Source organism: Miniopterus schreibersii (assembly GCF_964146895.1).
Source record: "Miniopterus schreibersii genome assembly, chromosome: 13".
Taxonomy (NCBI): domain Eukaryota; kingdom Metazoa; phylum Chordata; class Mammalia; order Chiroptera; family Miniopteridae; genus Miniopterus; species Miniopterus schreibersii.
In genome coordinates, this window is record NC_138113.1 from 28,358,073 (window position 1) to 28,370,753 (window position 12,681).

Sequence of the window (12,681 nt, forward strand, 5' to 3'; positions counted from 1 at the left end):
TAAAGTGATATGTAAAATGACAATATTCTTACCATTTTAACTAGAGGCACTGTTAATCAATAAATCAGAAATTAGTATTTCTGACCTTAAAAATATTACACACACTTTAAAAAAAATCAAATCAATATAGTTTTGTGGGGTTTTTGTTTGCTTCAACTGTTAATTAAAAATATTAAAGATAAATACTGAAACTTTTTTTTAATAAAGAGTCCTAGGACATTAAGCCAAGATCAGCATGATTGGCATAACTTCCAGAGCCATTTTAAATGAAAATAAGAGATGGCTAAACTCAAACTTTGGTCAGACATTTTAAAACGTATGAGCCTACAAACTGAAAGTCACTAAGCTTTATGAAGAAGGCATATAAATAAAAATAGTTACCTTAAAGAGGCAAAAACGTCGAGGATTAAATTTATCTTTTCCTTTTCTGTCTTCTAAAGATAGAAAAGTAATTAACTGTTCAACAAACTTAGGATCAGAAAAGTGATCAAATATAATCTGTTCTGCCTATAAAGTTAAAAAAAAAAAAAAAGAACATTTAGTATTTAAAATATATTTAACAACATGATTCTGAAAACATTAAAATTCATCTATTAAGTTTTGATACCCAACAGGAGGCTGCTATTTTTGTTCTAAAGAATTTTTAGTTCTCATAGAGGCTTTCTAAAACCAATATAATATTCCCTCCTAAAAAATGCTAAATCCATAAGTATAGCTAAAAGTTTCCTTCAGATCTTCAAGTTTGGACTCTATTTCTCAAACTGTGAATTAAAACCAATAAATCTTCTGCTTGGGAAATGAAGACTTAATGCGACTGTACCATCTTGTATGCAATTTAGAAAAAGTCTGCAAACTGCAAATGAAATCGCAGCAAATTACTTCCATATTTATAGAACATAAGGCGTTAAAAGGTAAGCTTGGTTCAGAATTAGAAACTACAACTACACCACCAGTAACTTAATTGAGGAAGACATAAACTCTAAAGCCCTTAAATCAACTTTCAAAACGATACGTTTTATGAAGACGAAGGAGTTTCGAGACTTAAATCTACAACATCTATTTACTGGGTACCCATTATTTGTGTGTATGCAATAAAAAACTAAAGCCAGTCACTATCTTTGCTTTCAAGAAGCTTGTTAGCAGAGAGAAATGGTACAAAAAACAAGCAGATAAGTACATAAAGTAGTGTCTAAGTGAGTGCTAAGTGGGGTAGTAACTTGAAAGTAACCTTAGACACAAATAGACTCCAGCCACCTGGCTCTAAGTGAATGGGGAGAACAAGGGAGATAGGTGGGGGTGGAGTAAGAGAATACACATTGGCCAGTATTTAACCCAGTGCGATATTGAAAAACCCAGATGGGGGGGTTATGATCAGAGTTTGAAATGAATCTGGCTAAAAGTAAGATGCACTGGAACCAGGGTGAGTGTTTACACATGGTGACAATGGAATGCTTACCTCTGTCAAATCCTCCCTGCTCCTGCCAAGCTTGGGCTGCTCTTCCACACCAGCATAAACCACCATGTTCCTACACAGTAAGAGTTTACACTTGTAATACACATAACAAAATACATTAGAGCTTCATGGACAGAAAGTATTAGAAGGCTCTTTTAATAAACTCTGATTAGATGCTAAGTTTGGGGATGAGAGTACATCACTAACAGTCTTGGCCTTAAAAATCTATCAGATCGCTGTGTCCTTATGACAAATTACTGGCGTCAACAATAAGAGATAAGTAAGTATTTATCTGGGCTGGTTTAAGCATGTTTAGTATTAATAGGTAGGAATATAATTAAGAGCAGCTATTAATAAGCACCTTAGACATGAGGGATTAAGGAAGTCTAAGGGTTTCACTGGAAAAATAAGAGGCTGGATCAAGGCATAGCACTGGCAGGAGCAAAAGAAAGAGGAAGAGGGGAAAGCTGAGGAGTGTGTATTTGATGGCAGAGTCCCTCTAACTGCTTCAAGTGCTTCTGAACATCCCCAGAAATCCAAAGATGATAAAACAAATTACATCACAGATAACCTGTTTAATAATAAGGTACAGGGGAGTTCCAACTTACTGTGGCCAGGTGTAGTATCCCCAGTGAGTTTTCTCCACGAAGCAGCTTGACTCCCACTCTGTTTTAGTTTTTGGTATACTTTTGCTATCATAATGCAACCAATGATTATCAGGCCTATCACCAGCAAGAATTTGGGTGGATTTAGGGTATCCACCTGAGGAAAAGACAATTACATTTGATGAACTTAAAAATATCCATGTGATAATTATTCTCAACTTTCAATCAATAGGATTAGTGTGACTTTGTTTTCATAACAGGACTCTCTTAAAACTGGCACAAGGCAAGATCGACCATATACAGGGTGTTCCCCCAAAAAGTATACACACTTTAAAGGCTGACAGCTCAATTTTGGAAATGAAATGTATTTTAATAAACAATGCCTTTATAATTATTCAAAGTGTGTGTATACAGTTTTTGGGGACACCCTATATATATGAGGCATTTCAAACCAGAGGGGAAAAGATGGGACTATCCACTAAATAGTGTTGGGATAGTTATTTGGAGAGAGTAAATAAAATATGACTTACAAACGTGTTTCCGTGAGAATAAAACAAGATTAGTAGTAGGAAATATAATGAAAGTCTTTCCCACATTTAGGTTACGCCATTTTATGGTGTTCCAAAATAAAGATAGCAGTGCATAGCTATACTCCCCTCCCAAAAGGGGGTGGGGGAGAAGTGAAGATAACTATTTGAATATCATGAGAGTTATCAAAAATATACAAAAATTTAGTAACCAAAGGAATAAAAATGACATTTCCCCCCTCCAAAATCAAATTACTTTACTATTTTTTCTGATTACATGAGATTACTATTCAAATAGTCTGATAATACAGTGAGGTATGGAAAAAAAATTAACCTTGCCCCTAATCTTACCACCCAAATAGAAACACTTAACATACTGATGTATTAATGGTAATGGTACTTAAGTCTTTGACATACAGTTTCATAAATTACTAGTGTAATTCCTTAGTTGGTGAAATAAGTAAGTAAATGACGTTTGGCCTGAGTGTGCAAAAGGTATGTGTATTATGAGAACATACAGTTAATCTATTCTCATACTTTTTATCACTAGTTTTTACTCAGCCAACTGTTTTCCTTTATAATATTTATTTTATATTAAAATCTTTTACACATCTCTAATTTGTATAGAAAAATATTTGAGATCAAGAACTATAATTTATACTTTCCAAGAAACTTTCCGAATGTGCTAAGAAGCACTACTAATTACATTTGGTAGTACTTACTGATTTCATAGGGGTTGATGCTGAGCTTTTTGTGGGTTCTTTTTAGCTGCTTAAGAATACCAGCGACAGCTGAGATTGCCATCTAGAAAAGAAACAGGTAAGGTGGATGTATCAAAAATTTTAATCTCTTAAATGGTTGCCTGCCTTTATCAAAGCAGAAGCTGGATTCTGTTTCTTTCTAAAGCAGAGAAATACCTCACCCAGTGACACCTGGTAGCACAGCCACGTGAGTGCTAGGTCTCATTGGGAAGGAGTCATTCACAATTCTTACTCGTGAACCTTCACCCATGCTAGTCTCTGCCTAGAAAACTTTGATCTTTCATCGCTGAACCAATACATGCTCATTCTTCAAATCTTGGCCAGCACATTTTTTAAGGATCTTCCTCCAATGTACCACCCTAGGTCAACCCCATCTTGTACCCCACCCTCTAATACTCTGCGAGTAAAACCAAAAAGTTGTATCTTTCTCTTCCTGTAATGCATCATACCCACAATTAATTCTCAAAGTCATTCCCATTAACCTAGAAACTTGTTCCCTGCTATATCCCGTGCCGAAAGGTATAGTGTCTGAACATGTCCTCATATATTTGTTAGATGAATTATCATCTCTCAACCAATAAAGGTAGATTTCAAATTAATGCACTCTAAGATATTTAAGTATATCTTGTTTGTGAAGAATTTAAAGGCTTCAGGTGAGGTAAAAATCTCAAACCCAAGATTATAACTAAAATAAAGCATCTACCTTTCGAACTACAATTGCATCATGGTTGAGATTCTCAATAAAAAAACGTATGGCACGAAGAGGTAACACTCGGTCATCTCTCAAGAGTAGAGACAGAAGCCCAATGCCTATATGTTCAAATTTCCAGGGCCTAAAAAGGGGAGGGGGAAAACAAAGTCACAAAACACACTGCTCATAAAGCCACTTTAAAAAAAAACACACAACTGAATTTGAAACACTTTTAAGTTTCCCAAGAATTAAAGTAGGTATATTGAAGGACACCGCTCTTATCATTAGCCCCAAACTTCCCCTCTTAATCTTATAAATTCATGAATCAGACCACAATATTTTGTGATACAGTCTTTCATGGTCTCCAGGGCAGAAAAGGCTTTTAAGATAAAAGTTTTGAAAATTAAAAAAAAAGTTCTTGTACTTACAGATTTCTCTGCTCCACACCATCTAGCAAAGTGTTTACCAAATTTTCATAGTTCCTTAAAAAAAAAAAAAAAATCAGGTGAGGTATTGTTTTAATACAATACTAAGATGAACATAGCCAATGTAATAATACAAATTCAAACTCTGGCCAGATTCGCCCTCTCTTGGTGGGACACAAACCAGAGTAAAAGCAGATGAATGAACAGCAACACCAGGAAAAGAACATGAAGGGTACAAAGAAAACAAAAAAAGTGCTAGGTATACTGAGCAACTTAACTTTCCCAAGTGGACATTCAAAAGTCAACTTGTGAGTAGTAATCAATTAGTTGGGAGTGGTATGTCCATATGGCTCTCCAAGTATACATAAAGCAGGCTACTATATAAAAGTTTATTATTTTTATATAGACCTGTTACAAAAAATTAATAAGCATATTCATAAGGCAAAGAAACAAATCAAGATAGGAAGGCCCCTGCTTGAGTTTTATCACTGAAGCACTGAAGTTCTCTGGATCCAAAAATTTAAAAACAGTTTACTAATATCCTGATACCAAATTTGCCTAAATCTGATTAAAAAGTAATTATTATAAGAGCTATGAAGAGATAAATGTGTTGAACTCGATTTAGTTTTTAATGACTGATATGTGTACTTAAAAATCAAAGAGAATTCACATTAGTGTCAATCAGGGATCTGCACATTGATTATTTCCTAACATTTCTGTATTTCTTCAGAATCAATGCACAAATTTTATCACACAGTTATGGTTCACCTATATTTAGAGATATTTAAAACCTACTATCTATAATGTAATCTATTTTGACAAGTAGGCACTTATAATTACCTTAGGGCATCAGCATTCTTTACTTGTTGGCGTTTAAGTCCTTCTTCTATTTCTTCTGAGCTAGGCATTATCTGGTTGGTAGAGGGGTTTTTTGATTGTTGAAGTAATTCTGCTATTCCAATACATGACTTTGGAATCTTATTAAAAAGAAAAGCCAGGGGGAAAAATGAAGTATTGACACATACTACAACATGGATGAATCTTGAAAAAGTTATGCTCAGTGAAAGAAGCCAGATACAAAAGGCCACATATTGTATGATTCCATTTATATGAAATGCCCATATTAGGTAAATTCACAGAGAAAGTAGATGAGTGGTTCTCAGAGGCTACGGGTATGGGGGACTTGGGAAGCAGCTGTTGCTGGGTACAGGGTTTCTTTTTGACTGATGAAAATGTTCTGGAATTATAGTAGTGATAGTTGTACAACCCTGTGAATGTACTATCTGTTGAGTGAATTTTTTGGAATGTGAATTACATTTCAATTACAATTCAGGGTGCGTGCGGAAGGCAATCAATCAATGTGTCTCCCTCTCTCTCTCCCCCTCCCTCTCTTTCCCTCTCTCTAAAAATCAATGGAAAAAATATCCTCAGGTGAGAATCAACCCCCCAAAAAAGGAATATTACTTAAAAATAGACCAGAAAAATAAACAGCATTTTAACAGGGCAGTATTTCCACTAAAATCTGAATTACAAAATGGCTATGCTTACCGTGAAGTCCAAGCCAATTGTTTCATATTGACGATGAATCTTCTCTGCAAGATCATCAAACAGTCTCACTATTGATGGCTTTTCCAGGGACATTGCTTTGCTAAGACCAGAAGAAACAATTGCTGGCCAAGTCTGTACAATACAGTCCCAATCATGAAGGTTTGCCAAGCATACACCACTGTGATTTCCAAGGAGACAATACAAGGCACCCTGCAGAAAAAAATAATTAATATAGGAACTAAGAAGTATTGTTTAATTGTAGCCACTCGCCTACATGATGGTTTTAAATTTATTAAACACTGATTACTTAAATGCTTGATACTGTTTACTAAAATAGGTTCACCTATTTGACATGTGACTTTTAAGCCTGGCCGGCGTGGCTCAGTAGTTGAGCATCGACCTATGAGCCAGGAGATTCCTGTTCGATTCCCCGTCAGGGCACATGCCCAGGTTGTGGGCTCGATTTCCAGCAGGGTGTATGCAGGAGGCAGTGGATCAATGGCTCTCATCATTGATGTTTCTCTCTCTCTCTCTCTCCCTCTCCTTTCCTCTCACTGCAATCAATAAGGATATAATAAATAAATAAACAAACAAACAAATAAATAAAATAGTAGTTACTATCTCTTTCCTGTGCATTTTTCTAAGTACAGTATATAAAAATACAAATTTCATGTGTATTTTTTACTCATGAAAGTCCAATTTATCAGAATGATTCTGATGACAGCAGGTATCCCTTTTTAATGAAAAGAATACTTAGTACAAAAATATTTGGTTATTTCCTGACATTCACCCTAACTAAATTCCAATTTGGTTTTCTCCCCACCTGATTCTCTACTTCCCTTTACAGGTTCTCTTAAGGTCATTGTTAAGATCAATTTTACTGATCTAATAGACATTCTTCAATGTTGATATTACTTGACCTATGTGATTCTGTTGAGCATTTAAAATGCTCTCAAGAAGATAAACAACATACCACCCAATGAGTTAGATCTTCTACAACACTCTAGAATTATACTTCTACACTGAGGGGACAACAAACCCTTCCCATAAAGGGTCAGGTAGTAAATAGTTGGCCACACAGTCTCTGTCGCAGCTCCTCATCTCTACCACTGCAACATAAAAACAGCCATAGACAATACATAAAGAATGGACATGGCTGTGTTCCAATAAAACTTCACTTACAAAAGCAAGTGAATGAACCCAACCTACAGTGTGCTGACCTGTCCTCACAGGCTAACTTCAAGGAACACATTTAATTCTCATCGTAACTCCTTCCAGAGAGCAAACGACAGTGCTGACTGAGTCTTCCTCCTAGAAAGGTATCTCCTTATCTTCTGCAATTCTTCCTCATTTCCTGATGTATTTCTGACCTTCTCCTTCTCAGTCACCTCTTCTTCTTGGGATTCTAATGAAGTTTCCTCAACACCTGCCTCCTGGTCCTCTTCTCACTCTCCTCCTAGGCTCCCTTACCCACATCTAAGATTTCAATCATCAATACACACTGAAACAGTGTCTTTAAACTCCAAACTTTGATGTACAACTGCCTTGCCTCTTAGTTTATAGAAACTATTTCAAATTAAACTTGTTCCAACAAAATAATTCACAATCTATTTTCTCTCTCTCTGATGTACCCAACAACCAACTGTACACTCCAGATCTTCAGTAATTTCAATACTTCCTTTTTTCAGTCCCCTCATATTCAACCACCAAGTCTTAGCAATTCTCCCTCCTAAATCACTTTCAGTCAGCCTAGTTCTATCTGATGGTATAAGCAATCATTATATTTCACCCATACTCTCTAACATATCCCTGTGAGATGCAGTATTTTCCCAATTTTGTCTCATTCCCTTCCTTCCCTGCACTAATCACACAAGCTTTCACTCAGTTGTTCAAACTTACTATGTCTCAGGCCCTCCTTCAAGCCGGTCACATTACCCTAAACAGTTTTTTGATAAATAATTTTAAGTAAATGATCAGGGAGAAAAAAAGGTTGTACCTGTGACATGCACTGATGTCTTCAAGTTACTTTGAAATATATAAAAAGATGGATGAAGAGACAGACAAGTATGTGATAGATGTAGCAAAATGGTAGATACAGAACCTGAACAGTGGACGTATTGATGTTCACTGTAGAATTCTTTCAATTTTTCTGTATGTTCGAAAATTCTCAAAGTAAAACAAACCAAAAAAATGTACCTTGAACTGCTGTTGTGTGACATCTTGTCTCTCGGGTCGTAAGAACTCCAAAACCAAGGGAATAATATCTCTGCAACAGAAGTTATATGCTCCCAAGGCAGCAAAAAATGTTTGCTGAGCTTTATTTCTGACCTGGAGAAAGTATTATTAATAGAGGAATTTTATTCAATGGTAGACAAACTACAAGAAGTCCTAAATAAATTATCAAAAACAAAGTAATAGTTTAAATATTGTAAGAATAGAAAAATATATATATCAAAGCAATGCCTTGACAAAAACAAATAAAAGGAAAGCATGACCACCAGCCATATCCACCGTTTAGGTTATATTAGTTCAAATATTTTTGATAAAGGAGAGACTGAATGGAACCAATATGCATTTGATCAGTAACATAATCAGCAGAATACTGAACTTCTTATTCCAAGTTATTCTTGATGGAGCAAGTCTGATTTTCTCCAAACCACAGAACAACTTAACTTTTTTCAATACAAACCTTAAGTTATTGCCCACATATTTTGAACACAAACAAAAGATTCAGTATAAATTTATAACCCACAAACTAGTTAAACAGTGATGAATAATAACATTACAGTAAAAAGAACACACTGTACATATTTCAAACTCTTAAAGATTACTTTAGGTGATATCTCTAGGTTAAAGACTAGCTTCCCAATTTATATTATTTTATAAATACAGAGTTGGCTGTACATAAATCTCTTTTTCCAGTTTTCCATGTTTGGAGATAATTTCTTGGTTCTATGCTACTTTAAGGGCTAGACCCACAATTCACATGGTAGCAGCTTCCTGAAACTCAAACCTAACACCTAGGAGAGATTATATGGTCTTTGTGGTGTGATTTAATTAAGTGGCAGCAACATTATACTAGCATAACCAATCAGCTTTAATTAATTTTTAATTAGAGAAGCAATTACATGCAGCAAAAATAAATATTTTTAATATTAGCAAAATTAGCAAGAATATATTTGCAATTCGAAAGATGTTCTCTATGCCAATAATTAAACTCCCTTGTTAAAATAGATATTCAGATTACATGTAATACAACGAGTGGGGGAAGGCAGTGTTTAGATGAGCCTTACCTGACTGTATGAACTTGTAGATAAACGAAGAAGATCTCTGATCATATCCTGATGTACCTTTTTGTATTCACAACCCTCAACAGTTAGTGTTCGCAGCTATGAAAAGAAAACAATGTAAATCAAATCTCAAAGTTTGTACTAAAAGTTAATTTCATTATGAAGTAAAATAATTTAATATTCGTCTGGAAAACTGTCATTTAAAAAAGCCATTGTGATTTTATAAAGATAATTACCTCATGCTGCAACATTACTCTGTCAATCAGTAGTGCTCGGATATGCTGTTTTTTCCCATGGAGCTGAAAGACAAAGTAGCAAACACTTCAACATTTCCCCTAAATGACCTCAACAGTGGATTGTTCTGAAACCCTTAATGAAAAATTAGTTCAAAGAAGGTCATGGCAGGCTGGTGAGTAAAAGAGGTATTTCACTTATTCTAAAGCCATCAGGCCTATGTTAAAAGGTACTATTTCAATCAATTTTAAGTATAACAATAGGAATATCCCCTTTAAATGGCTCATCTAACACCCTGTTTTTCTGATAATTTATGAATGGATCCTTGCATGGGAAAGTAATGGAGTTGCTTCTTATTTAGTCAAAGTACAAAAAGAGCGTACAAAGAAAATTCCTTGACTCTGTTAGAGTTATAAGTAGACTCGCTGGATAACTGTATGTTTACTACAGAATATGACATCTTTTACTTTTCTGAATATTATCATTTAAGCTCTCCCTCAGCCCCAATCTTCTACCCAGTCACACTGATCATCAAGTCCCCACAATTCCTTCTTCAAAACACTTTATCTCCATCTTCATGCCAGCGACTTGATTTAGGTTACTATTCCACCTGAGCTATTATAATACCTTAACCACCCTCCCTATTTCCAGTCTCAGTCCCCTAGTGCTTATTTTTCACAGTAGTTACAGAGCTTTTCAAAATTCATTGAATATATTGCTCTTTCTAATATTCAAGTCAGATCTAGTTAATAACCTTTAATGACTCCCCAACTGAGTATCAAACTGAAGCACTTTCTGGGGACAAAACTATAAATGACCTAGTATACCACCTGCCACTCTTGCCTGTAGCCAGTTTCCGAAAGCATGCAGTGTTTGTAGTATCTCCCTGCAACTAGGGATCGAGCCCGCAACCCAGGCATGTGCCCTGACCGGGAATTGAACCCTGATCGCCTGGCTCCTAGGTCCACGCTCAACCGCTGAGCCACGCCCGGCCGGGCTCCCTGCCCTTTTATATGCCATCCCCTCTGTCTAGCACCTCTTGTGTAAACAAGGAACTCACACAACATTTTTAGACTCAATTTCAACAAAAGTCTCCTATAAAGAAAACTGCCAATAACATCAAACGGCTGACTTAAGCACTTTCTTCCATGCTCCCCGAGAAACTTGAACTGTCTTCTCCTGAAGCACAAATACAACGTAAGACATGTTTTTCTCTCAGAGCGACATAAAGTGCAATGCTTTCAATTCATGCCTTTGAACAATTCCTCCTATTTTTACTCAGTACTTCAGGTTCTTAAAAGCCAGCCTCAATGCTATTGCCTAGTTACCACTCCAAATTCCCACAGAGAGTTCAGAGACTATATGGAAATTGACAGAAGAGTTTGTTTCAGGAAAATACATTTTTTTCTAGGATCCTTCTGATTATACCATGATATAATATTTGAAAATCTATTTTTACTTATGTTAAACTTCCTCTCTACGCCAAATAACCACTAAATCAGGTGGTTTTATCAATATTATATATCTTTAAAAAATTAATTCAGTGTTGTACGTGAAAATACTGACCCGATTTTCCATTGATTTCTTTACTAGGTTAAAGCTTTTCCAACGGGAGTCAAATTCATGCTTGTGAGATCCTTGGAACTGCAAAAGGTCTCCAATAATCTGTGTCAAAGAATTTCAAATTTTATATTTACAAGTCAAGGCATCAAACCCAGTCACATTAATAATTACGACTATTAAATGACAATTGTACCTTTATGATAAGAAACAAGGACTTGGTATCATCTTCTGAATTATTAAGTATGTGGTCTATAACAGGAGAAGAAATAGGATTTTGGTTAAAATATTTTGAATTACTACAATACTTCTAATATATTAGTTAAGGAAAAAAACACTGCCTGATTCTCACCATTGAGAATAAACTATGTTAAGTAAAAGCACATATGCTACAGAATTAAATTCCTAAATATGTATTAGAAAAAATAACGCAAATGCATCTATGTACTTACTAAGAAGTTTCCGTATGACCCTAGCAATTGCTTCTCGGTGGTTCTCTCTGGATAGATCTATTTTAGAAAAATTAGAGAAGGTATTTTAGACACACTGAACTTCTACCACACTGTTGAAGTTTATATCAACAGTTTGTGTCAAGAAGAGATAATGTATCCAGGAAAAAACATGAACAAATGGGTCGGCCTTTACTATAGCTAGATTAGTGACTGGGCACGATACAGAATAACCTTCACATTTACAACCACCTGCTTATAAAAGTTATTGGGCAGGCAAGGAAGGAGAAGAAACCTATATTTGCCAATATTTCAAAGGCTCTATTCACTGTTTAGAGACCATAATTAGTTATGGGTGACCCAAATCAAGCAAGCTAACATTGCACTTTAGCAATTAATGTATGCAACTAACTCTACTGTTAATCCAAATAGGAAGCATATCAAATTCCTACTAATGTTAGATTCAGAACATTAAAGGGAAAAAAAAAATGTTTTGTGTAAATATTTATATAAAATTTAACTATGACAGAATACAGAAATGGAATATATAAAGGTTATAATATTCCCATATCAATGGGAATTTCAGTTCTAAAACAATTCTAAATATAAATGAACATTACAGTATATGCAAGTCTGCCTCTGCAAATAAAAACATCCAGTTTTTTTCTATCTTTTACTGGCTTTTCTTTATATAATAATTTTCTAGTTTCTCCAGAAAAGGCAAATATAACTATTGTTTAATTAATATTCATTTATATATATAAAAAGGAGCCTAGGAAAATTATAACCCCAAATTATTCCATTTTAACCCTTGTAGAGTAATTGACAAAAAAATAGTCCACACAGATTTACTCAGATTAGGATTCACATACCATATTCAAGTCCAGTATACAACTTCGTCTCTTCCAAGGACACCATACTTGGTACCCTGTATAAAAACAAGAGTGCCTGTATTTATTAATAATACCAATAAGAAGGATTAAAGGGAAAACTGTCATTGCTAGAATACATAAATCAAAACAAAGTTGATGCTCTTTTAACAAACACAGACTTCCCATCTTCCATACTTCAACTCTTTACTTTATCCTTTTGAGGATTAATGCTATCTGTTGCATCAGTAAGGACAGTATTATTCATC

The 12,681-nt window shown here is 35.0% G+C and overlaps 1 protein-coding gene across 1 annotated transcript in view; it reads right to left on the bottom strand.

Annotated features, from left to right (window-relative positions):
• Positions 1 to 12,681, bottom strand: part of PSME4 (proteasome activator subunit 4) — a 77,914-nt gene that overhangs the window by 16,005 nt on the left and 49,228 nt on the right. Inside the window, exons 21-35 of the mRNA XM_081157129.1 lie at positions 12,416 to 12,471; positions 11,547 to 11,603; positions 11,291 to 11,346; positions 11,101 to 11,199; positions 9,537 to 9,599; positions 9,304 to 9,399; positions 8,207 to 8,338; positions 6,011 to 6,220; positions 5,303 to 5,439; positions 4,466 to 4,519; positions 4,050 to 4,179; positions 3,308 to 3,389; positions 2,062 to 2,215; positions 1,457 to 1,526; positions 382 to 507 (exon numbers count right to left, since the gene is read on the bottom strand). Coding sequence (XP_081013255.1) covers positions 382 to 507; positions 1,457 to 1,526; positions 2,062 to 2,215; positions 3,308 to 3,389; positions 4,050 to 4,179; positions 4,466 to 4,519; positions 5,303 to 5,439; positions 6,011 to 6,220; positions 8,207 to 8,338; positions 9,304 to 9,399; positions 9,537 to 9,599; positions 11,101 to 11,199; positions 11,291 to 11,346; positions 11,547 to 11,603; positions 12,416 to 12,471 — 1,522 coding nt within the window. The remainder of the gene's footprint in view (positions 1 to 381; positions 508 to 1,456; positions 1,527 to 2,061; positions 2,216 to 3,307; positions 3,390 to 4,049; positions 4,180 to 4,465; positions 4,520 to 5,302; positions 5,440 to 6,010; positions 6,221 to 8,206; positions 8,339 to 9,303; positions 9,400 to 9,536; positions 9,600 to 11,100; positions 11,200 to 11,290; positions 11,347 to 11,546; positions 11,604 to 12,415; positions 12,472 to 12,681) is intronic.